At 43.0% G+C, this 24,843-nt stretch overlaps 1 protein-coding gene across 2 annotated transcripts in view; it reads left to right on the top strand.

Moving 5' to 3' along the window:
* Positions 1-8,222: 8,222 nt before the first annotated feature.
* LMNB1 (lamin B1) overlaps positions 8,223-24,843 on the top strand; it is a 48,074-nt gene continuing 31,453 nt past the window's right edge. Inside the window, exon 1 of one of the 2 annotated variants that reach the window (XM_001503203.5) lies at positions 8,223-9,113. In XM_001503203.5, coding sequence (XP_001503253.2) covers positions 8,755-9,113 — 359 coding nt within the window. In that variant the 5' untranslated portion in view covers positions 8,223-8,754. Of the gene's footprint in view, positions 9,114-9,728; positions 9,796-24,843 lie in introns of those variants that run through there. The other variant, XM_070233136.1, reaches the window with a different exon arrangement.

The following is a 24,843-nucleotide window of genomic DNA, read 5'->3' as shown; positions in this document are numbered from 1 at the left end:
TCTAATATATGAGATCACAATATGTTTTTTAACATAGTAAAATTTACATATAGTGAAACGTACAGATCTTAAGCATACAATTTAATGAGCTTTGATAACTGTATTCATGCATGTAGCCATGACCTTATCATTCCAGAAAGTTCCTTGATGCTCCCTTCCAATCAATCCTCGCCCCACGGACAACCACTATTCTGATTTCTGTCATGTAGTTCACACTTGTTCTTGAATTTCATATAAATGAGTCATACAAAATGTACTCTTTCTATCGCTCAACATAATGTTGTGAGGTGCCAGCCCTGTGGTGTAGTGGTTAAGTCCAGTGCACTCCACTTCAGTGGCCTGGGTTCGCAGATTCGGATCCCAGACATGGACCTACATACCACTCATCAAGCCATGCTGAGGCAGCAGCCCACATATAAAATAGAGGATGACTGGCATAGATGTTAGCTCACAGTGAATCTTCCTCAACAAAAACAAAAAATCCTCTCTAATGTTGTGAGAGTCATCCATGTTGTTGCATGTATCTATAGTTCATTCTTTCTAATTGCTGAATAGTACTTATACCATGATTTATCTATTATCCTGTTGATGGGCATTTGGATTGTTTCCAGTTTGGGCTATTATAAATAAAGCCACCATAAACTTCTCGTCCAAGTCGTTTGGTAGACATACACTTTCATTAGTCTTGGGAGTAGAATTGCTGGACTACAGGGTAGGTGCATTTCTAATCTTATAAGGAACCGTCAAACAATTTTCTGAAGGGGTTGTGCTGTTTTACACTCCCATCAGCAATATATGAAAGTTCCAGTTGCTCTTTACTCAATATATCCGTAAATCAGAGAGGCCCCTAATTACTTTTCAACGTCATCTCTTTTCAGAGACTTTAACAGAGTGGTTTTGGTAGCATTAAATCCCAGGTATGTGGGTGTCCAGCCAGCCCTGGGGGCCTAGTGGTTAAGATTCAGTGCTTTTACCGCCACAGCCAAGATTTGTTTCCCAGTCAAGGAACTACACCACCTGTCTGTCATCCACACCACCTTCGTTGTTACACTGTGGTGGCTGCGTGTTGCTGTGATGCTGAAACCTATGCCACCGAGATTTCAAGTACAGGGTCACTAGGAGTTGGAATCCACTCCACGGCACTAACAACAACAAATGTGGGTATCCAAATTATGGATAATTCTTGCTCCATTTCTAATATGCATATTTGACATACACAAATACAGATATAGCAAACAAAATATAGTCATAGTACTTTATGGAATAGTTCTATTCCTGAAAAACTTGCGTCGAAAGCTAATATTTTAATCCAAATCGTTTACTGAGATAAATCTTTCCCTAGTTCGATGTCCAATTCAAATCTTCTTTTTCCACGATGTCGTCTCATGTTGTCCTGGCCTGAAAGGATTTCTTCATTCTCTAAATTTTAGCAGCCCCAGTGATTTGACAGGTCATCAGTGTCACTCCTTTGCTCCTTTGTTATTCAAGGCTTCATTGCTTAACCTATTTATTCACCTGTAGTATATATTTTATTTCCACACACACAATACAATCCTTTTATTGAGGGAACGAACTGCAGTTTATACTTAAAGAAAATTTCTTTCATAGCAGGCAATGCAGTGCCTTGCACACAGGAGTTACTCAATAAAATTTCCTGCTTAATTGGTTTTCTATTTTTGTTTTGCTTTCGGCAAGGCATAACTTATTTTATGACTCAGCTTAAGAAATTTACTTGTTTTTATTATATGATAATTTCTTCAATTTTCATTTTTCTTGACTAATGTAAGCCAGGCCTAAAGTGAAGATTGACTAAAATCTACTTCCCTCACCACTTTTACTACTTCCCAGTTTAAAGCCCCCCCTAGGCATTGTGGTTTGAAATAAAAAGCACACCATAAGGAGATTAGGGATTCCATCTGGGGTTTCCCTCTAATTCTCTCTGAGGGCTGTGAGTTGCCATTTACAGTTCTCCACAAAGTACTGGGTCCATTTGCCAGTCCCTGGAGGCTCATAGTCTTGAAGCTCAGAGATTATCCGTCTGTGAGTGTTTCCTCCTCCTAGACACAGAGGCCTGTCTGGTCCTGGATGTACCTACACTACTTTATTTATGCCTCCTTTTTAGTACCTGGCACTTGGAGGCAGAATTTATTTATAGGTATGTTTGCCGGTGACCACAGCTGAACTGTTGAGCTCCTCAGAGCAGGGATCATGTTCCTCGGTCATCCTCGCTCTGCATGTAATAAGTCCTGCACAAATGTTTGATGAACAAATGCATGGATTAATGAGTGAGCAAATGAATAGGACTTTTTAGGTATCCTAAACCTTTAAGAGTTTCTATTTTAACATTTTCTTAAATATGCAAATCTCTGGAGAATTTTAGGCCAGAAAAGGACTATGTAGGTTAATCCTCTCACTCCCCTTCCATGAGGTAGATATATGTTGTTTTTGTTTGTCCAACATCCTTTCATCCCTTTTTGGGATGAACTTCTCATTCTTGATGGAATCCCATCTCATGTAGTTTGGTGAGGGCAGTGTTACTCCTGACTCTTCCTGGTCTCTGCCTATCAAAGGGGTGGGTTTTGGCCTAGGCCTGGCCAATCAGAGTACATTCTAGCCCTGGACACAGTAATTGGTTCAGGGCTGAGCATGTGACCCAAATGAGCAAATCGGTTTTCCTGAGATTTGTCATATTGTGAGCTGCTAGAACTTAGGCTTAGGGTGCCCAGAAGCCAGCTTTTTCTAACTTGTAGAGACAGCCTATGTTGGAATAAAACCTACTGGTGTGGAAAAACAGTGTGAAGAGATATAGACGGAGACCATTCTGATGCTGGGATTGCCCTCTCCCAGTGGCATGGACCAGTTATGTTTATACTTCAATTACATATCAGTTTAATACCCCTCAGATTCTTTGTTCTTTCTGTCCTACTTGAGGTCGATTCTAAGTCTAAGGAGATTCTTATCAACTGGAGGGAGAGCTATCTGCTTCTTGGTCTTGCTCTGACTCCATTCTGTGCTGGTCTTCTCTAGATGTGACATTGTGGCTCCTGAGTACGTTGGTCTCTGTCACGTCTGTCCTCAACGCTTCTGCTGAGTTGTCTACAGTGCCACCATGCCTCAAGTGGCCAGTTCACGCAGGTCAGTCTGCAGCTTCCCTGTCCCATTCAGTCATTTCAGTCTGCTGGCTTTCCTGACCCCTCCACATCCTTCTCATGGGCATAGGGAAGGTTTATTAGTCAGAGTTTTCCAGAGAAACAGATCCAGTAGGATGTGTATGTATATAGAGAGAGATTTATTTTAAGGAATTGCTCATGTGATTACGGAGGATGGCAAGTCCAAAATCTGCAGGGTAGGCCAGCAGGCTGAAGACTCAGGAAAAGCCAACGTTACAGTTCAAGTCTGAAGGCTGTCTGCCATTAGAATTTCATCTTGCTGGGGGGAGGTTGGTCTTTTGTTCTAGTCAGACCTTCAGCTGATTGGACAATTCCCACCTAGATTATGGAGGACAATCAGCTTTACTCAAAGTCCACTGATTTAAATTTTAATCTCAACCACAAACTTTCACAGAAATGTCCAGGTAGTGTTTGACCACATATGTGATCACTGTGGTCCAGCTAAGTTGATACATAAAATTAACCATCACAGAAGGTTAGGCTGTTCTACACTCTGCTCCTCACACCCTTTGTCATTTTTTTGAGGCTGCTGACTACCATGGTTCTAGACAAGGCTGCTTTTGGATTCTGTTCTACTACACCAAGATGGAGGGAACAGGGGACATTGCTGTGGGGCACAAACCACCCCTACTCTTGGATCCTCAACCCCTACCCTAAGCTTAGTCCAGGGGTAGGACAAAGGAGCATGACTGTAATAGTATATCTGGTTTCACACTCTCCTTCCTTCCTCAGTCAGAAGGCTTTTATTGGGACTGGGGTGGTAGGGATGGGAAGATGGGATGGAGGCGACCGGTTCACCAGATTGCCTTTCTTTTCAAATCTTTTCTTATACTTATATCAAAGCGATTGAACTTAAAAGCTGAGGGTGGTGTGAACGTATTTAGTCCTGATTTGACAATGCCGTCCTGGGAAGAATGGCATCCTAAAATTGTAGTAATGAGGAAGAAGAAAAGAACACAGTGGCACCTGGTTGAAACTTCATTCTTTTATTTTACCATATCAACTATGCAAATATTGTATTTTCCTTTTTCCTCTGCTTTCTTGAATTCAGCTGTGGGGTCTGGAAACAGTGCCTTTACTTTTCTGTGTTGACCCCAAAGACTAGGTCTTGTGTGGAAATTTCAGGCAAAATGAGAGAGGGAGACTTGCGGGGAAGATAGATTAGGCGAGAAAAGTCTCACCTCTATAGTCTCAGAAGTAAACGAATAAATTAAAATGCTATTGGGTAAGGATAAGCCAGACATCAAGATAAATAAAGTGGCTAACCAAAGACTGGTCACAAAAAGGGAAAGCCCTTAACTCTTTGAGCAGGGCCAGTGCCAATCAGAGCAGAAAGAGCTGAATTATGTGTAAACCTTACACTTTGACTCCAGTCTTATTTTACTTTTATCTCTCTCAAGGCAAAGATGCAGAATAAAGGATGAAGGGGCATACCTCTGTAAGATTAAAAAAAAAAAACCTGTTAAAATGAGATGCAAAAATACTAGTTTAAGAAATACTTAGTTTAAGAAATGCTTTAAAGATATCTTTTAAAAATAATTTGAAGAAAAGTGTTGTAGTGTTATGACCATATTTTGACATAAAATAAAACTAAAGTGTAAGAGTGCAAATTGGTCCTCTTTTTGACTAAATCATAAGCCATCAGTAAGACGGAACCACTAAGTTAAAATAACTCTGCCAATCCTATTGCCGCCAAATATCCAGATCTTAACAAGCAATTTGGAAAATAATTTTGAGCAGTATATAAACTTCATGTGGCTATGCTAAGAGAACAATCCTATTGGAGATGATAAATATGCCTTTAAAACTCTTAAGCTCTTTTTAAAACACAAAAATCAAAATCAGAGCTGGAAGGGATTCGCAACTTATGAAACATAATTTATTCTTACACTTTTATGATAACTGGGAAAAGTATTAAAGTGTATTGAATAGAAACAACCTAGCCTAGTAGAAAACCATGGATTAATTTTTTCATTCATATATTCAGCAAACATCTATTGAAGAGATAGTACTTAGCAATATTTTTCCTCGTTTTGCACCGCAGCCCTAGCTATTCATTTGTTTGCACTGTATACTCAGCTAGCTGCCAGCTGTCACTCCCCTCTCCTGGGACAAAAGTGGCTTACTGCTAGCTTTCAGTCTCTCCTTCCCCTTCTCTGCCTCCCCACCCCCATCGGAGTCTGGGCCCCTTCTACCCAGATCTGATAGGTATCTTGTTATTTTTCTGTCCCAGATGGAAATAACATACAGAAAGTAGGGCAAATGTCAAATAAGTTCTCTCCCGGATCGAGCAAGGTAGCAGGGTGCTGTGGGAGGAGCATCAAAGGGGAAAGGATGGCATGGCAAGTGGAGGCTTGGTGGGGATCTAGACGGCCTAACCAGGAATCAGGACATGTGCCTTGACAAGTAAGGGAAGGTCTGTGGAAAAACAGGATATTTGAAATCACGATTGTCCTCAGAAACGCAGAAGCATTGTCACCAAACTTAAATAGTATTTGTCGCTTCTCTTCTAAATCATTGAGGGAAACATCGGTGGTGACAGGATTTCAGGACTTATTTAAATGAAGAGGACCGGACAAACCTAGTATGAAAGAGCAGGGAAGAAACAGGCTTTACTCCAGGTACAGAGCACTCGGTACGGTAAAAGCCAAGAGAATAAGGGAAGTGTGCATTTGGTAAGGTACCTGACTGAAGATTTGCACAGTTGGGGCCAGCCCAGTGGTGCAGTGGTTAAGTGTGCACGTTCCGCTTTGGCAGCCTGGGGTTCGTTGGTTCGGATCCTGGGTGCAGACATGGCACGGGTTGGCACCCATGCTGTGGTAGGCGTCCCACATATAAAGTAGAGGAAGATGGGCACAGATGTTAGCTCAGGGCCAGTCTTCCTCAGCAAAAAGAGGAGAATTGGCAGTAGTTAGTTCAAGGCTAATCTTCCTCAAAAAAAAAAAGTTTGCACAGTTGCCTAATTCTAAGGCCAAGAGATTTTCCATGTTTTCATTGCTTTTGATTGGAGACCCGTGATTACTACTAGGGAAGAATTACTATTTAGCATCACGTATTATATGTCTAACACATTACATGTATTATTTTATTTAATCTTTACAAACCCCCTGCAAGGTAGGAATCATCATCATCCCCATTTTCCTATGAGGAAACCAAGGAATAACTTCCATAAAGTTACACAGCTCGCAATGGCAATCCTCAACTACCCGACTCAATGTATTTGTTGTTTCAGATAATAGGATATAATCTGAGTCTCCTAAAAGAATCCAAGATGGAAGGACTCTATCAAGAGAAAGCTTCATGGGGTTGAGAACAGTAGAGATCATGCCTAAAATCACTTCACATACAGTCTTAAAACTTCAAAAATGGACGCAAAATAATTTAAAAAGAAAATTTCCAAATACTTTTTAAAAGTCTGTGGTGAGGGGAGTACCGAACGGAAACCAAACCATCAGCTAGCAGAAAGGGCATCAAGGAAAGCGGATTTACATTCCAATCCCGATTCCATCCCCTTGGATCCAGCACTCACTTTCTTCAGGCCTCATTTCACGAGTAATTTGGATTTTCAAGATCCTTTTAAGTTATTAAAATTATCTGAATACTTACTTAGAAATTCCTAACACCAACTTCAAAATAGAAGCTTTTCAAGTCTTTAATTCTCAGCGAGGTTAAGGAAGGAGCTATTTTAGATAACAGGGCAGGAAACAGAACATTAACAAGGAGGGTATCATCACTCATAAGAGTGCCCAGAAATTCACAGAGGATGCTAGAGCCGGTGCCCTTCACTAACGCACTCATTCTTATGTACATGACTTGATTACTATTTAAAGAACATCCTGCTCTTCATTTCTGCCATTATTAAGGTAACTAACCTGTAATTACTCTACATACGCGTTCCTAATATGTTGTGAGCCCGCCTTCTAGGTTATAGTTAAGGGCGAGGCTCTGGAGTCAATTGAAACCGCTTGCGTTCAAACGCAGTCCTGTCGCCTGCCGGGCGGCCTTAAGGAAATTCATCTTTAAAATGGATGAATTTTCAAATGGAAATAATCCAGTTCCCACACCGCAGAGGGGCTGCGTGAACGGATAAGCCACGAAAAGCCCAGTGCACGGCACTAGTAAATTCCAATAAACGTTAGCCTAAATAAAAACCTTTTCAACGGGATTAATGGGCATTCTGTTAGGACTAGTTGTCGATTAGATTTTAGGGGATCCCTTTTTAAAGCAAAAGTCATTTCTACTTAAATTTTCACAGGTTTAGATTTTCATGCATCGGATTTTAGTGAAGCATGACAATTAAAAGCTTGTGCTGTTTACTCAGCCACATGCTAATCATATCACTTGTGAGGTGGTTTTGATTTTCTAAATCTCTAAATTGTTAAATAAACGGATCAGGGACCGCCCATCAGCATTGGCAGCAAACGATCCAAAGTCAGGGCTTCTGGTTTTTCTGTGGTCTTTATCTGTCGTCTTCAAGACCCGCGGACCGTATCAATTTGACCGGGAGGAGGTTTGATACACCCTTTTCCATCGCAGAGAAAAAGAAAGGCTTGCACTTGGAACCGACACGCAGTGGATTTTGCACCTCGGACACCAGCGCCAGTCTCCTCACTCACAGCCGCCAGGCCTCCAGGCCGTTTCTGAGCCCCTCGGCAGGGCGGGGAGAACGTTACGACGCCCGCGGCCCTCCGGGCCTTTTTGGGTTTGCGTGTGGCTGTTGGACGTTTACATTTGAATTTCCCTGAACCGCCGGGTGTGGGCGGTGGCGCGGGCCCGCCCCGGAAACCTCCGGGCTCCTTCCCGCCACCCGCTGGCCCGGCCCCTCCAGGGGTCCCCGCGGGCTGGAAGGAGGCACGGCCGGCGCTGAGCCCCACGGCCGCCGGAGGAGCAGTCCCAGGCGCCCCTCCCCGTAGCCCTCAGCTCTGCCCCCGCCCCGCCCCGCCCCGGCCGGCCTGGCGCGCCCCGCCGACGGTTGCCCGAGGGCCCGAGTTTGAATTTCCAGGCCCGGCCCCCGAGCCGCAGGAGCGCGCCGCCGGCTCCCCATTGGCCGGCGGCCGTCACATGGAGGGGCGGGCGCGCGCCGGCCATGTTGGGGAGCGCGGCGCCCGGGCCCGCGCCACCTCCGACCCCCCCCCCCCACCCCGCTCGCCTCCAGCCCGCCCCTCGCCTCCCTCCTCCCCCCGCCCGCCGCTCCGCGCCGCCGGAGAGGAAACAAAGTGCTGCGGGCGGGAGACTCGGCGGCGGCGGCGGCGGAGCGCGCACCCTGCACGGCCCTCCCGGTCACCCTCCCCCGTATCTTCCCGCGTGTGTGTGTGTGTGTGTGTGTGTGTGCGCGCGCGCGTGTTTTCTTACAAAGGGCATTTTACGATTGATTGACTCGTAGTCCTCCCCCTTTGCTCTTTGTGCTGTACCCCCCTCCCGCCATCCCAAGTGCTTCTGCCTTCCCCACGCCGCCCTCGGCGCGAGCGCGGGTCGCCGGCTGGTGCCATCGGTCCCAGCTTCGCTCCCTGCAGCCCCTCCGTGTCCCGGGGCTGCCCGCGGCCTCCCCGCTCCGCTCTCCCCGCCGATCGCCCCGCCGCCCGCCATGGCGACCGCGACCCCCGTGCCGCCGCGGACGGGCAGCCGCGCCGGCGGCCCCGCCACGCCGCTGAGCCCCACGCGGCTGTCGCGGCTGCAGGAGAAGGAGGAGCTGCGCGAGCTGAACGACCGGCTGGCCGTGTACATCGACAAGGTGCGCAGCCTGGAGACGGAGAACAGCGCGCTGCAGCTGCAGGTGACGGAGCGCGAGGAGGTGCGCGGCCGCGAGCTCACCGGCCTCAAGGCGCTCTACGAGACCGAGCTGGCCGACGCGCGACGCGCGCTCGACGACACGGCCCGCGAGCGCGCCAAGCTGCAGATCGAGCTGGGCAAGTTCAAGGCCGAGCACGACCAGCTGCTCCTCAAGTGAGTGCTCGCCTGGCGGCCGCGTTAATGCACACAAGAGACTGGGGGCCTAGCCCGGGGCAGCCTCGAGCACCCCGGGGAGGGAGAGTGAGAGCCATGCCGTCCACGCCCTTCGGAAGGGACAGGGTTTCCGTCTCCGGGAAGAAGAAAGTCTGGTGTTTTTTAGCGGAGGCAGGGGTCGCGGAGGGGGCTCGAGTTGTAGTGATGGTGGGACCGGGATGCACAGTTCCCGATCTTGGATACTTATCAGCACCGGGTGAAGCGCACTTCTGGGGCCCCCATGGAGGAGAGCCTGGCTTCGGGCCTCCGACCCCCAGATCCAGAAGGGTTCTCTGGCGCGGAGGCCCCCGGCCCCAGGTGCGGGGAGGTGGCGCCCGGGCGCGCGCTCAAATGCGCGCCTTGGTTTCCGGCCCGGCGCGAGACAAAGCGTCTGGTGGGTTTGCGGTGCAGGGATGGCCGGCCAGGGAGGACCGGCTGCCCGCCTCAAGAATGAATGAGCTCTGCGCGGGCGGAGGGAGGAAGGGGAGGGACCTGTCTCCAGCGTCCCGGTCTCCCGGGGGTGGGTCCCGCTTTGGCGCGCTTCGTCTTGGCCCTGTGACATCTTGCGATCATTCTGCGCCTGCCTTAGGCGAGGAGGGAGGGGCGGGGTCTCAACTGCGCGCCACTGCCGGCCCAGGGCAAGGTAGGTTTTCGAACTCGGTAGCTTTCTCAAGGAAAAGGCATCCTTTCTCCGGAGACAGGCGCGGGACCCTGGATGCTTCCGTGCACGGAAATCCCAAGCTAGGTTTTGCACGTCATGGGCACCGTTCTCCGATCCGGGGACCGCCTACCCCCAGGCAGCAGTCTCCACCATCTTTTGCACCCGCATAGTATAGTTCGTCTTTCGGGTAATGAAGAGACCATGCACAGTCCCCGTGTCTGTCATTGTGCTGACAGGTCAGGGCAGGTGAAAGGGTGTTGTGTAAATGAGGAGTTGTTGGGGCGAGAGAGAGCTTGTAATTACTTTAAGGGGGTCTGAGTTTTCAGTCCAGGTCGCAAGGGTAAACTTGCAAGCTCTTGCTGATCCTAACTTGACTTTCTGATGAGCGAAATGGCATAATCGTCATTAGTAGGCAACTACTGTTGCTGTCACGCTTTAGAGATTTGCTGAATTTGCACCCAGAATTCACAGTCTCCATCCCGATTGCCACTTGAAGTTTTTGGAGATGCCTGATTCTGACTTTGCCCCTGGATGTCTTTCTGTCTGTATCCGTGTGAATGTCCCTGTCTCAGTCTCAGATTTTGTATGTGTGAATCTCTACTTCCCCCTCTTATTAAACATTTGAAAAACAGTTCATAGAAAAGTATGTGCACTTGGTAAAAATAAAATACTATTAAACTGGCTTATAGTGAAAAATGCTAACAGTCTCCTGCCTCTTTCCAGGAGGCAATCACGTTTAGCCCTTTTTGTTTTTATTTCTTTGGGTATTTAGTTCCATAACTCAAATAATAAGCTTATATTTCTATTTCTTGGATTTGCCAGCCTTTGGAGTCAGCTTTTGAAATGGGTCCATTCACTCACACTACTGTCTCTGTCTTCCTCCAAATTTTTTGTTATTGAATTTCTTCAAATCTTTCGTGCCGTTGCTTGTGTGACTCACCATTATTATGTGTACCACTAAGAAGAAAAAACCATCAGAACCAAGTATGTAGGACCATCATCCTGTTGGACCCGTACTGGTTTCAGATGTTAGAATGTGACATCTGTTACGTGCCAGTCACTGTTCTGTGTGTGGAGGATACAGAGATTTAAAAAAAAAAAATTACTGCCCTTCTGTTTCTGAGAGTTACAGTAACAAGCAAATAAATATTCTTATTTCATCTAATCTGAGGCATTTTGACGCAGATGCTTTTATAATCTTTCCAGAAAGTATCTGCTGAAGGTTTTTCACACAGTAACAAGACTGCCACCTGCCTGAGTGTAGCTGTAAAATGCTGTGTATGGATTGTAAGATGCTTGCTGGTTTCAGTAGGATGAACGTGAGAAGAATGTTTGTATTAAAGTCAATGAAACTATGTGATGTAATGTTATGTAATAACGGATGCTAGGGAAATGAAAATAAAGCAAGATGAAGGGGTAGTGTGGTTAAGGAAGGCACGTCTGAGGGATTGACGATTGAAAACAATACTCTCTGAGGTGTCAAATAGTGTCCTGGGATTATGTTTTTTTTAGGTCTGTAGTGTATTCGTATTGTTAGGATTAGATGCATTTTTTTTTTTCTAACATGCCATCAGTTGTTCAAAACATGCCACGTTTTACTTTGTTTCCTATTTCGACTCTGACTTCCCTTACACAAGTTTGTCCCTAAATAGCCTTTCATTTTTTTGTTGACTAAAGAAAAATTTGTCTTCAGCATTATCTTCAAACTCTTTGAAGATATCTATTACATAAGACTACTTTCTTCCCTGGAACTCTCTCCTCTTAAGGCATGCTGTGCAGCTGACATTCTAGAAATTTACCTAATTTGAACCCAGTTTCCTCCTGGATCACATGTTTTCCTTTCCTTGGTTTCTTCCTTCATTTTGTTAGAGAACATCCTTAAGTAAATTTATTGAGAAAAGATGGGAGGGTGTAAACTTTCTGAGGCCTGTGTGTCTGAAAATAACTTTGTTTTGTCTCATGTTTGATTGATAGCTGGGCTAGGTATAAAATAGTGGTTTAACATTTTTTCTCAGAACTTGGAAAGTATCATATTGCTCCATTGTCTTCTAGCCTATCCTTGTTAATGTCTGTCTAATGCCAGTCACAGTTATTTTCTTTTGGTAGTTACTTTTGTTCTTCCTCTCTGGAAGCTTTTGGAATTCTCTTTTATCCTGGTTTTCTGAAGTTGCATGGTGGTAGGTCATGGTATGGCTGTTCTGTCATAACGTCCTAGCTGTTGTGAGTGCATGGGTTTAGTTTAAAGACTTGATGTTTTTTAGCTCTGGGAAACTTTCTTTGTTCCATATCTTTTCCGTGCTCCATAGTCTTTGTTTTCCCTAGATGGAACATTAAGCCCTTTGGTCTGTTTTCTCTCATAATTTTTTTTTCATTTTGGGAAATTACTTTCACTCTTCTTTCAACTCAGTAGTGACGTTTTAAAGGCAGAAATCTTACTTTTAATTCTAAGAAATCTTTTTTTTACAGATCTTTCTCTTATTCAGCTCTTCCTATTTCAAGGATGTATTATTTTCTTTAATCTATTTGAGGATGATATTTAGGGTTTTCTTTTTAAAAATTCTCTTCTGTTAATTCAATTATCTATTTCTCCTCCCTGGTCACTTCTTCTTTTTCTTTGCCTTTTTTTTCTTTCTTGCTGTCGATTTTTGTCACATCCGTGATGGTCCTTGGTTGTCTGCATTTACAGATGAAGAACTAGGTAATGGTTGAGTGTCACTGCTGTTACTGTTCAGGTAGCTCCTCCCGCCTTTTCTGAATGGAATCAGACTAGGAGCTCTTTAGATATGAATGGGATGCGCTGTGGGCCAACTTGTTGGAGAGCCTGCAGTTAAGCTCAGGGGTGCTGCGAAGGGCCAGGTATAAAGCTGTTCCATGAGTTCATCCTCCGCTTTAAGTCCACCTCACTTTCCCCTGCAGTCCCTGTGTGCATGTTCTGTGATATGTACTTTTACCTGTATTTCTTTTAGAAATTTGTTGAAGTGTCTGCTGGAGATCCCTTTTCTGTTCACTTTGGTGCCCTGGGTTTAGTTTGCATCATGTACTTTGCCGCCTTTTTATTAGAGTCTAGTGGAAGGCTTATGCCTGCATAGTAAGCTGTCATCTTGGAAATCAGTTAATTTGGAGCAATAATTGAAGAATAGTTTGTGTTTTTTTTAAAAGATTTTATTTTTCCTTTTTCTCCCAAAGCCCTCTGGTACATAGTTGTGTCTTTTTAGTTGTGGGTCCTTCTAGTTGTGGCATGTGGGTCACTGCCTCAGCATGGCTTGATGAGGGGTGCCATGTCCGTGCCTGGGATCTGAACCAGCAAAACCCTCAGCCGCCAAAGCAGAGTACACCAACTTAACCACTTGGCCATGGGGCTGGCCTCTGAAGAATAATTTGTAAGATGAAAAGGAAGAAATGTCTTATTGTCTGTTTGGGTCCTTTTAGGTCTTTTATTTGCTTAAAAATAATTTTCTGTATTTAATTTTTATTTGGAGCCAGAGTCTTTGTAATTAATCTATCACTTAGGTGGGTTTAGATTAAAAAAAGTCTTGAGAGAATTATTGATTCCAAAATTACTTAGTCCCTTTTTGGTTTCTCAGTACATAACGTAACTCAAGGACGGAAGAATTCAAGGAGATACTTGGTCCTGCTGGAGAGAATCTGACAATGGGGTGGTTTCTGATTCCTGGGAAAATAGATCTCAGAGCTAAGATACAGCCTCTCTGATTCAGTCTAAGCCAAATTATATTTCCCTGGAAGCGTTTTTGGGGAACAATTTCCAAAAATGATGCTGACTGCCAGTAGTGAACACTTTCAACAAAAAAGTAAAGAAAAATTGACTTATTTTAGAATTTCAGTATTAACTAATTATGTGGGAAAACTGGATATAAGAGAAAATTAAGTATGTCGATCAATCTTTTAGTAACTGATTTTGTGGATGCGTATGTTTCTTTTTCCTTCAGTGATGCAAGCCTATAATCTTTTCTGTAAAACCCGTTAAGGCCAAGATGTGTTTTGGGAATAAAACCAATTCCAATTTTAAGAAGGTAATAAGATGGACGTACTGTCTATGACACCCCCAGTGGGGTCTGGGGTAGCACTCCATCATGAAACCGATACTTCTGCAGGGAAAGATTAATAGTCACAGTAAGTAGAGAAAGACAACTGAAAAGAGACTCACATCCATTTAGGTCAGGTTTTGTCACCAAATGAATTAATGAAAATTTTAAGTTTTAGAACTCTGGAAGTGCATTATATGGATTTGTGTTTTTATTTATTTATTTATTCGAGGAAGATTAGCCGTGAGCTAACATCTGCTGCCAATCCTCCTTTTTTTGCTGAAAAAGGCTGGCCCTGAGCTAACTTCTGTGCCGTTCTTCCTCTACTTTATGTGTGGGACGCCTACCACAGCATGGCTTGTTAAGCAGTGCCATGTCCGCACCTGGGATCCAAACTGGTGAACCCCGGGCCGCCAAAGCGGAACGTGTACACTTACCTGCTGTGCCACTGGGCCAGTCCTGGATTTGTGTTTTTAAATTGACTGGTGCGTACTAAGTTCAGTTGACTCATCATGCTCTGTGAGTTGTTTTTTATTCCTTATTTGATTTGTGATAGATAGTAAGGCTTGAGAAGCTGCAAAATTAACTCTAAACTAAGTTTGTCTTTTTGAGAATTATCTATTAATTAGGAAAATGGTGATGGGGGCTCAGTGGTGTATAACTAATATATTAGATGCCGTAGGATTGTTTGAGATGCTGAGCAAGCCAATTCCCTTCAAGTAAAAAGTTTTTTTAAAGGATGTCCCAAAAAACACATTTTAATGTCTTAGAGATTTTAGGCCTCAAAAGCAATGTTTTCAAGTTAATGTTTGAGGTATTATACAAAAATTTTGTTTAAAGCAGAATTTCATACCTTTTAAAAAGAAATGGTGCTTTTAAAATATAATTTATTTTATCAAAATAAAAGTTATTTTTTTCTCCAAACAGAATAAAGTATAATGTTGATTTTTTTTGTCATGGTACGTATGGATGTGAAGATTTGCAGACTTCCTGCCTCCATCCCCAGGCATCGTTGCTTTGAGGAGGATGGGTTTGGGGCTGAGGGATCAAGCCTACATAGTATATTCCTTTGAGGAAAACAGCTCTCCTCAGCTTTGCTTTGTCAATAGGTTAGTAAGGAAACTTCTAATGAGAGATTTGGATTTGTGTGTTTTCATTAAAAAATGCACAGAGATGCTGATGTGCGACTAGCAAGTATAATTGGAACGCTGTCACAGGAACCGGAGATGGGGTGGTATCGAGCAGAAGCACTGCCTGAAGTTGCAGCTTCCTACTTTGTGTGACTTGGGGTGGATACTTAACTCGAAGCCTTCATTTCCTCATGTGTATAATCGGGGTAAGCAGTCAGTGGTAGTTTTCTGTATCTCAGGAAGAGTTAAGAAACTTACACCTTCCTCTAGCCTGTTGTTTACTTGTCTCATAGTAGTGGATGAATTTTATCCAAATTAGTAATTTGAAGAAATTAGGAAGCATACTGAAATGTAAATACGATAAACTCATTTTCTTTTCTATTACTTTCTTAGTGAAGAAGGGGTGTGGATTTACTATATATTTAGACTTATTATTATATATTTGCTCTTTTGGCTGTCTACATATTTTGGAAATTTAGGAAATGCGCATGGGCTGAACACCATCTGCAGGGCTATTTTACATTCATATTTTTTGGTTTCCAAACCTAAAATAATAAATGCTAATCTGCTTTAGGAAGTTTTCTTTGTATGTAAGATAATTAGTTGAAAAACGAAAACCTTCATCCCACATATTACTTGTCTTTCATTTTTTATGTCCTGATTTTGCCTTGGTAGAATAACACCCTGGCCTTAATATAAGAGCTATAAAACTTCCTGTTAAGTATTACTTTAATTTTCAAGGGAAGAACTGGAGGGATGAAGCTCCTAGAATTGGTGTTAAAGTGTAGGAATAGGAAGCAGGTCCTAAGTAATTAAACTGTCATGACACTTCCTTCCCATGCTTTCAAAGGATGTTTGGCAGAGCAAGATATCTTTTGGAGTTGTTTATTTATCCTGGGGGTCTACACTAGGTAGTCTTTTGGTATACCCAGACTCAAGGAAGCAGACACACAAAGTGAAAGATGAAGCTCTATAGAAATATGCTGCTGGGTCCTTTTCCTCCACACAGTCCATGTTTGTTGTTCGTTTGTTCGGATGACGTCACCTCTCACATGTCTGAGTTGGAGATCTTTAGACTTTCATATCAGCAGTGTTGGACTATTTCATGCACAAATAGTGAGAAAGAGCCTTGTGTCATTTGGGTGATGGGACCTTGTGTAACTGAAGTTCCCAATTCTGGGATCCAGGGAAGTTTCCTAATCAGAGTTCTAACTCCTTTTTTTCCAGTGTACCTCTGTGATAAGGGGATTGGGTTTTGGCTGTTATATTGGGGGAATTTTTGAAAATTAACTTTTTGTTACACAAAAAATATACGTACATTATGGAAAACTAGAAAATACAAATAAACACAAGAAGAAAATAAAAATCACCCTTAGTTCCATCTCCCAGAAATACCGGCTCTAAAGTTTTTCCTCTCCATGTCCATATTAACAAAAAATGAGTTCATGATAAATATTGATGTGTAACTTTTTTTTGTGCAACACTGTTTTGTGAACATCTTCACACATCAGTAAAGTACTATAGCATCATTTAACACATTGTGAAGATTCGTCGGTAACCCTTATTGGCCACTTAGTTTGCTGTGACCAAGGATGGTAGGTTTTACAGTGACTGTATCTACCAAGTTTGTCAGAGGCCATAGAGGGCCATAATTATCCTCTCCTCTCTTGTTGACGATATCAGGGTTTTTCCTCAGGTTAACTTAATGGTTAAATGTTAACTAATTCACTGGTTTAAATTTTAACCACTGGATAAAGTAATTATAATTTTGCCCATTTTTGATGCCACCAGCAGCAGATGAGTGTCCATTTCCTGTTTGGAGGAATTTTAATTTTAATTTCTGGAGATTCTTTGGGGATCTTGATCATTTTTATTGTTATTCTCATATTGCTAGCATAAAGGAATAAAAAGATTGAAATTTGGGTCAGAATCTTAGGTTTCTGCCAATATTTTGGTTGTAGGCCTAGATGTTAAGTGAGGCTTTTTTTAGCTAATCTATTTACTTCCTCCTTTTTAAAGTTAATTTTTTGCCTTCACTGCATTTGGATTTATTGATCATAGGTAGAATTATAGCAACTTTATTGCTAGAATGGGTCTTGGATCATCTGATCTAATCAACTCATTTTGTAGATAAAGAACTTGAGACCCAGCAGGGCCAGCCTGGTGGCGTAGTGGTTAAGTTCGTGTGCTCCGCTTTGGGGGCCTGGGGCTCACCGGGTCGGATCCTGGGCACAGACCTAGCATCACTCATCAAGCCATGTGAGGTGGCGTCCCACATGGAAAAACTAGAGGGACTTACAACTAGAATATACAACTGTATACTGGGGCTTTGGGGAGAAAAAGAAAAATAAAATAGGGAAGATTGGCATCAGATATTAACTCAGGGCCAATCCTTCTCACCAAAAAGCTTTAAAAAAAAAAAAAAAAAAGAAGGAAATTGAGACCTAGGGAGATTAAGATACTTGTGCAAGATTGCAGGACAAAAAGAACTAATGTTTATTTTCTGCTTACTGTGTTTGCCAGGCATGATGCTAGATGCTTTACAGACCCTGGTTTTTAAGCCTTATGATCACCCTGTTGATGAGTGTGAAACTTGAGGCTCAGAGTAATTAAGTATTTTGCCTGGGATTACTTAGCAGATAAGTGGTGGAGCGAGAATAGATCTAGGCTAGCTCTGTCTTCTCACATTATTGTGGGGTTTTTACGTGTATCACTTTATTTAATCCTTTTTGCAGGTGTTAGTTGAGCTTACAGACCTGCAGCAAGCTCACAGAGCACTGTCATCTCTGCGTAGGACTTGAAGTCTCCCATAGGACTGTTGATTTTCAGGTCCGTTTGGGTGCTACTAGATGTGTGTTTTTCACAGTGACACTTCATAGTCCCCAGGGAGGTAATTTTGGATTTGTCAGGAGGGAGCAGTAATTGAAGCTGCTGCTTGATAGACTAACTGAGGGCTTCATTTGCTAATAAGGAAAGGGTGAAGATGAATTACTGAAAGAGAGCTCTTTTGTCTTTTCTTCTTAAAAAGCTACTCTCCTACTTTATGCCTTAATAATAATTTTAAAACAAATTAAAATCTCTGAATAAGTCTTTAATATTCCTGACAGGAGAGTTCTTTTTGTTCTTTATTCAGCACACATTTGTGGGACAGGTGCTGTGTGCCAGGCCTTGAACCAGATGCTGGGAATAGAGGGATGGGGCGCTCAGTCCCTGTCATCAAGTTGCCTCCAGTCTAGTGGGGAAGACAGAAAACAAACACTACAGTGATACTGTGATACTGTAAACGCGTCCCCCTAATGCAATGTAATAAGCGCTATGATAGCAGCGTCCACATGGTGCTATGGAGGAAAAGACTACCACCCAAGGCAGACTGGGAGCCTTGTGGAGTTTTGAAAGACATCCCAGGAGAACTGGGGAGGTTGTGAAATCTGAACTGAGCATTGGGAGGTGAGTAGGAGTTGGCTTCTAAATGGAACACGTTAGGAGAGGGTCTTATTCTGATTGGCATTAGTTCATCTGACTGAAGCTGCATATACGTGTGTGTGTGTGTGTGTATACATATGTGGTGGGGGAGGGTTGGATTTTTGGTAATGAAGAGCCTCAAGAATTTCAAGCAGAAGAATGATATGATCAGTCTGGCTATTGTGTGGAGGGAAAAAAAGAGTGAGTAGAGGTAAAAACACTAGTCAGGGGCCAGCCTGGTGGTGGCATAGTGGTTAAGTTTGTGCTTTGCTTCAGTGGCCGGGGGTTTGTGGGTTCAGATCCTGGACACGGACCTACACACCAATTGTCAATTTTAGGAGCATAGGTGATATTTAGGGGTAGAGAGGAGAGAAGAGGGACAGAGTCAGACATGGAAAGCATCTATGTATGAGGACTAGGTTGAGGAAGGAAGACCCACAGTGGAGATAAAGTAATAGCTAGAGAGGTGGAGCAGAGTTGAGTCATGGAACAAGGAGATTGACTAAGAAATGCTAATACTTTTGGTCTGGTAAGGCCTAAAATGTATCTGTTGACATTGGTGCCAGGGAAATTAGTGTTGACTCAGGAGTGTCTAATGCTCGTGAAGGAGGGCCAGTGGAGTGGAAACCGCTGACCATCATTAAGGAAGGAATGGGAAGAAGGAGATCATGAGTTTAGATCACTCGTGTACGAATGTTAGCTCTGAAGGGGAGGAGATGTTCTTAAAGGTCGATTTAAAGTAGATTCTCACTAGGGTACCAGAACACTTATCCCTCTAAGATTCTGCACTAAAAAAACGTGATCACTTCACTCGCTTTGCTTAAAATACTTCAGTAGCTTCTAGAATAAAGACTAAAATCCTTATTACATCACATAATTTAGCATCCAAACAGGTATACTTCTGTGTGCGAAAGAAGGAGCTATTCATAATTATGTTGAGACAACTGACATAAATGGAAATTGTCCTGGGGAAACTGAGACATAATTGTCACCCTACCTAAAAGTTCTTCCAAGCGTGAGCTGGCTCCTATCTGAGAGGAAGACTAGCCCTGAGCTAACATCTGCCAATCCTCCTCTTTTTGCTGAGGGAGACTGGCCCTGGGCTAACATCTGTGCCCATCTTCCTCTACTTTATATGTGGGACACCTACCACAGCATGGCTTACCAAGAGGTGGCATGTCCACAGCCAGGATCCAAACCGGCGAACCCCAGGCCACCGAAGCAGGACATGCGCACTTAACTGCTGTGGCACTGGGCAGGCCCCTAACGGTGAAGTTCTTTATTCAGTCTCATTTACCATGCTCCCGATTATGAGGGCCTTGCATATGGTTTCCTTTGTCTGGACTTCTCCCATCGTTGGGTTAACGCCTCCTCATCCCTCAGATCTCCACTCTGTTCATTTCCTTGGGAAGTCTTCCCTATCAGCCTTGAAGAAAAACAAACCTATGACTCCTCAGCCATGTGTATGTGTACGTAGCTTAAGGACTCCAAGAGAGCTCTCCAAGGCTTCTCATGAAAAAGATTACCTTCAACTATTTCTACTGCTTCTTTGATATTTATCTTTGTGTCTAAGTGGCATTATTGACATTGTGCTATGGAAGCAGTTGAGTTTTTCATTCTCTTCTGCATAACACTATTTTTCCCCTTATCCTTCTAGTAGTTGTACATTGCATTTTAGTTTGGATCAGTTTAGATCAGTTTTTGGTATTTAAGGAATTAATTCAGTGTGTTCTGCTACAAATGCTTCTATAACACCTATTAGCTCTTGTGTGACTGGAAGATAGAGAAACGATGTTCCTATAATTGGAGGTTGTGTTGATTTGTATATGACTTTTCCTAGTAAAGGGGAGCCAGAATATCAAGAGTAGAGTTGAGAGGGAAAGAAAACCCTCAGCTCCACTTTCAACCCTATTTTAAGAAGATCAAAAGTGAGCGCCTGCACCCAGGATTCCCTCCCCCAGAGAGGTGCACCCCCTTTGCTCTTGTAGCCAGTGTTGTGTTCTGAGCTCTGCTCTCTCTACTGTCTCCATTCCTCTAAGCCAGCCGGGCCACTCAGTTGTTGCTGTGCCTTTTTAAGCATCTCTGGAGGCAACTTTAGCCACGCTAGACTGACGGCCTGGTTTGTCCAACCATCCCCTGAGGTACTCATGGTTTCTGTTATTGCTGGTGCTCTGCTTACGCAGCTGCACAGGTTTTGAGTGGTTTGTTCCAACCTTGTTTTTTCCATTCGCTCTGTTAATTTAAATGTGTGCAGAATTCAAGTTTTCAGGAACACATATATTATGTTATAGCAAAATGCCTGTACTATATGAACATAATCCCCAGCACAGTTCAGTACTGTACTATGATTTCCTTTTCTTCCCCATACCTTTTGATTGCCTATGAAAATAGTATTTTTTCCTACTTACTTAGTTTTGTCTAATTATATAGAAAGACTTGACACCAAGGTTAAAACATCAAATCATTTGGAATTGTGAGGTTTTCTATTAGTTTTATCTTATTAAAAACATTGTTTGGAGCCTTCTGCTTTTCTCTAGTCTAGTTGCATTGCATGAGCATTGATATTTTGTGCGTACAGTTCTAATTGTAAAGACTATTTCCTCGGTATTTTGAAGGCAAGCTCTGTAGTTTTCTAGCTTTCGTTGTTGCTAAGAAGTAGTAATGAGTGAAAAATTTAAAAAGCTTGTAGGATCTTCTTTTTAGTTTAGTTCTGAAATTTCACAATGCTGTCCCTTGGTGTGGGTCTCTTTTCATCCACTGTGTTGGTCATTTGGTGGAAATTTTTCAGTCTGAAAATTCATGTCCTTCAGTTCTTGGAAACTTTCTTAAATTATTTTATTGATGATTTTCACCTCTTTTATTACTTTCTGAGACTCCTGTTATTCAAATGTTGGACCTCTTAAATAGATCTTTTAGTTTTCTTAAAATTTTTTTTCTCTACTAGATGTTCTGAATTTTACCTTCCAGTTTTTGCTATGATATTTTAAATTTCTAACAGCTTCTTTTTATTCTCTTGATGTTGCTTAATAGCATCCTGATCTTATTTAGATTTCATGGATGCAGTTTATCTTTTCAGAAGTCTTTATTTTCCTTCATAGTTCCTGTTTGCTCCAAGTTAATTTCTTTTTCTCTTTAAGTCTTTGTATCTGTCAGTACGGGAAATGGAAACCACTAGATATTTTAAGCAGAAAGGAAAACAATATGGGATGTAGGTGCTCAGAATAAATTATTAGAAGGGCTAGAGGAGCACTAGCAATGCCTAGAACACTATAGAACTGACCTTCTTTGAGAGCTTTTATGTTTGAGGCCACCACTGGAGCCACTGATTTAAAAAAAACAGATTATAACTACAATTCATCAGGACCAGGAAGCTGCCACTGCTATTGCTGTGTGAACAACTGCCTCGTGACACGCAGCAAACTAGAGAATGGATGTTGGAACACTTTTCCAGAAAAAACTTCACAGACTGGAAAAACTTCACAGACCAGTAGCACTTTTACAGGTGTAAAGATTCCCAACACAATACTAGCAAACCAAACCCACCATGTAAAAGGACTGTACACCATCACCAAGTGGGCTTTATCCTGGGAATGCAAGGTTGGTTCAGTCTGCGAAAGTCAACAATGTAATATACCGTATTAGTAGAATAAAGGACAAGAACTTTATAATCATTTTAGATACAGAAGAAGCGTTAGACAAAGTGTACCACCGTTTCATAATAAAAATATTCAAATAAATGAGAAAAGGGAACTTCTTAACCTGATAAAGGATATCTATGAGAAACCCTGTAGAAATTAATAAAAGAAACCTTAACAAAATTGGAGTCAGGAAGACCGTTAGGGGGAGCTCTCACACCTTTTCATACGTCATCAGTTACTCCAAACAGGAAGAGACTTGCGCTCGCATCTTCGACAGGAAGTAAAACTACTTTACTACTGAAGGAAAATTTCTTTCCCACCTTGGCAATAGTTCAGCCACTGAGAAATGCTGCAGTTCAGCCAATGAGAAGCTGTTGCCACCTTGAACTGTTACTTTCCCCCAAAGTACTTTCATTTAGAACAGCTCCTCCTTACTCCTCTTTTTTCTCTATAAAAGTAAGTTCTCCTTTGTTTTCTGGATTTGCCTGTGGTTTGCCACAGCATGCACATCCTGGATTGCAATTCTTTTGGCTATTCCTAAATAAACTTGTTTTGAGGGTGAAATAACCAGCAAATTTGCCTTTTAAGTTGGCAACTTATGGCTAACTTCATACTTAATAGTAAAAAGACTTAACAATTACCTTACTTAATGCTAAAAACAAAAAAAGCATTTATTTGTTAAATAAGTAAATGAATAAGTAAATTTGATAGGATGGAGGCTTGGTGGAGTCCTCTTAATTGAGACTGAGCGCCTAGCACAATAAATACCATGTTAGTTTAATTTCCTTGAGAGCAAAGGGCAAAGTATTATTTTGTTTGTAGACTTTGCCCCTAGTGCTCGCTGGATAGCTGCTGAGTTGAATTGAGATGAATTCTAAAATAAAAACAAGGATTAAAACGATGGACTGCAGGGGCCAGCCTGGTGGTGCAGGGGTTAAGTTCGCATGTTCCGCTTCAGTGTCCCTGGGTTCGCTGGTTCGGATTCTGAGTGGGAACCTATATACTGCTTGTCAAGCCATGCTGTGGCAGGCATCCCACAGGTAAAGTACAGGAAGATGGGCCTGGATGTTGGCTCAGGCCAGTCTTCCTCAAACCTCCACAGTATGGCTGATGAGTGGAGTAGGTCCACACCTGGGATCTGTGCTCATGAACCCTGCCGAAGTGAAGCGTGCAGAACTTCAACCACTCGGCCATGAGGCCTGCCCCAAAACTCTTGAGAGCTAATAAACTTAAGTTCACAAGGTTTCAGGACACAAGAGCAATATACAAAACTCAGTTGTATTTTTATACACTGCCTTTTTTACGGAAATTGATGAGCTGAGCCTAAAAATTCATATGGAAATGCATGATACCCAGAATAGCCAAAATGTTCTTGACAAAGAACAAAATTAGAGGACTCAGTTCCTGGTTTCAAAATTTACTGTGAAGGGGCCAGCCCGGTGGCATAGTGGTTAAGTTCGTGCGCTCGGCTTCAGCGGCCTGGGGTTTGCTAGTTTGGATCCTGGGTGCAGACCTAGCACTGCTCGTCAAGCCATGCTGAGGTGGCGCCCCACATAGAAGAACTAGAAGGACCTACAACTAGGATATACAACTATGTACTGGGGCTTGGGGAGAAAAAAAGTTTACTATGAAACTATAGTGTGTGTGGTATTGACATAAGGACAGAAAAACTTAAGGTTTTTAACAACCTTGCTTGGTGGCAGAAAAATTGCAACAAGGACCAGGAACGTGGCCCCCGTGATACTTCTGTCATATCACTTATGAATGCATTCATTAGTTTAGAACCTAATTTGCATCCAGAATCCTAGCTGCAAGAGATTCTGGGAAATGTAGTTTTTTTAGCTTTCCAGTTTAGGAAAGCACAACTAGGAGGGTGGAATGGACATTGGGTGAGTCAATCCACAGTGAGAGTTTTTCTCAGGTGTCTGATGACTATTCTCTGTCCCCTTATATTCGTAAATGAGGCTGTAAAAATCTGATGGGAAGCTCTATTCCTGAGTGGAGCTTCTTGACCGAGCTTCATTGTAGGTGAAATGGCAAGATCATTTCTTTGGGAACACCCAATGTCAGTGTCTTTCATCCTTTGCTCTTGGGCTTTGGCTGTCCAGTGTACTGTAAGCTGAGGGAGGTTGAGAGGGATAACAGCAGCTGTAAAAGTCCACTGACTTCCCCTGCTTTTTGAGTATGATACTACTGCCTTTGGCTATGCCAGGTGACTGCCAATTCTTTTTTTTTTTTTTGAGGAAGATTAGCTCTGAGCTAACATCTGCTGACAATCCTCCTCTTTTTGCTGAGGAAGACTGGCCCCAAGCTAACATTCGTGCCCATCTTCCTCCACTTTATATGCAGGATGCCTACCACAGCATGGCTTGCCAAGCGGTGCCACGTCCGCACCCGGGATCCAAACTGGCAAACCCCTGGCCGCCAAAGCAGAATGTGCGCACTTAACCACTGCGCCGCTGGCCGGCCCCTAATTCTGAAATTTCTGCTTTACTGTCCTTCAGAGAGTAAACGTTTCATCTTTTTCTGTGGTGGATGAGGGGCCATTAGCCCAGCAGCATGGAGCTGGGTAGGGGTCTGCTTTGCTTTATAAATAGATTTTCAACTAGTCCTACTTCAGAGTATCAGGGTATCTCTTGCTATCAAGAGTATCTGCAGTATAAATTATGTTGTCCTTCTCAGATATCCCTGTGTCTGGCTTAGGAGTCAGCACTCTTGGGTTGGCTAAGCTTGTTTTTCACTCATCTGTCTGCTTTT

Source organism: Equus caballus, chromosome 14 (genome assembly GCF_041296265.1).
Source record: "Equus caballus isolate H_3958 breed thoroughbred chromosome 14, TB-T2T, whole genome shotgun sequence".
Taxonomy (NCBI): Eukaryota; Metazoa; Chordata; class Mammalia; order Perissodactyla; family Equidae; genus Equus; species Equus caballus.
The sequence above is the reverse complement of the archived record's forward strand: the minus strand, read 5'-3'. Positions and strand labels throughout refer to the sequence as shown.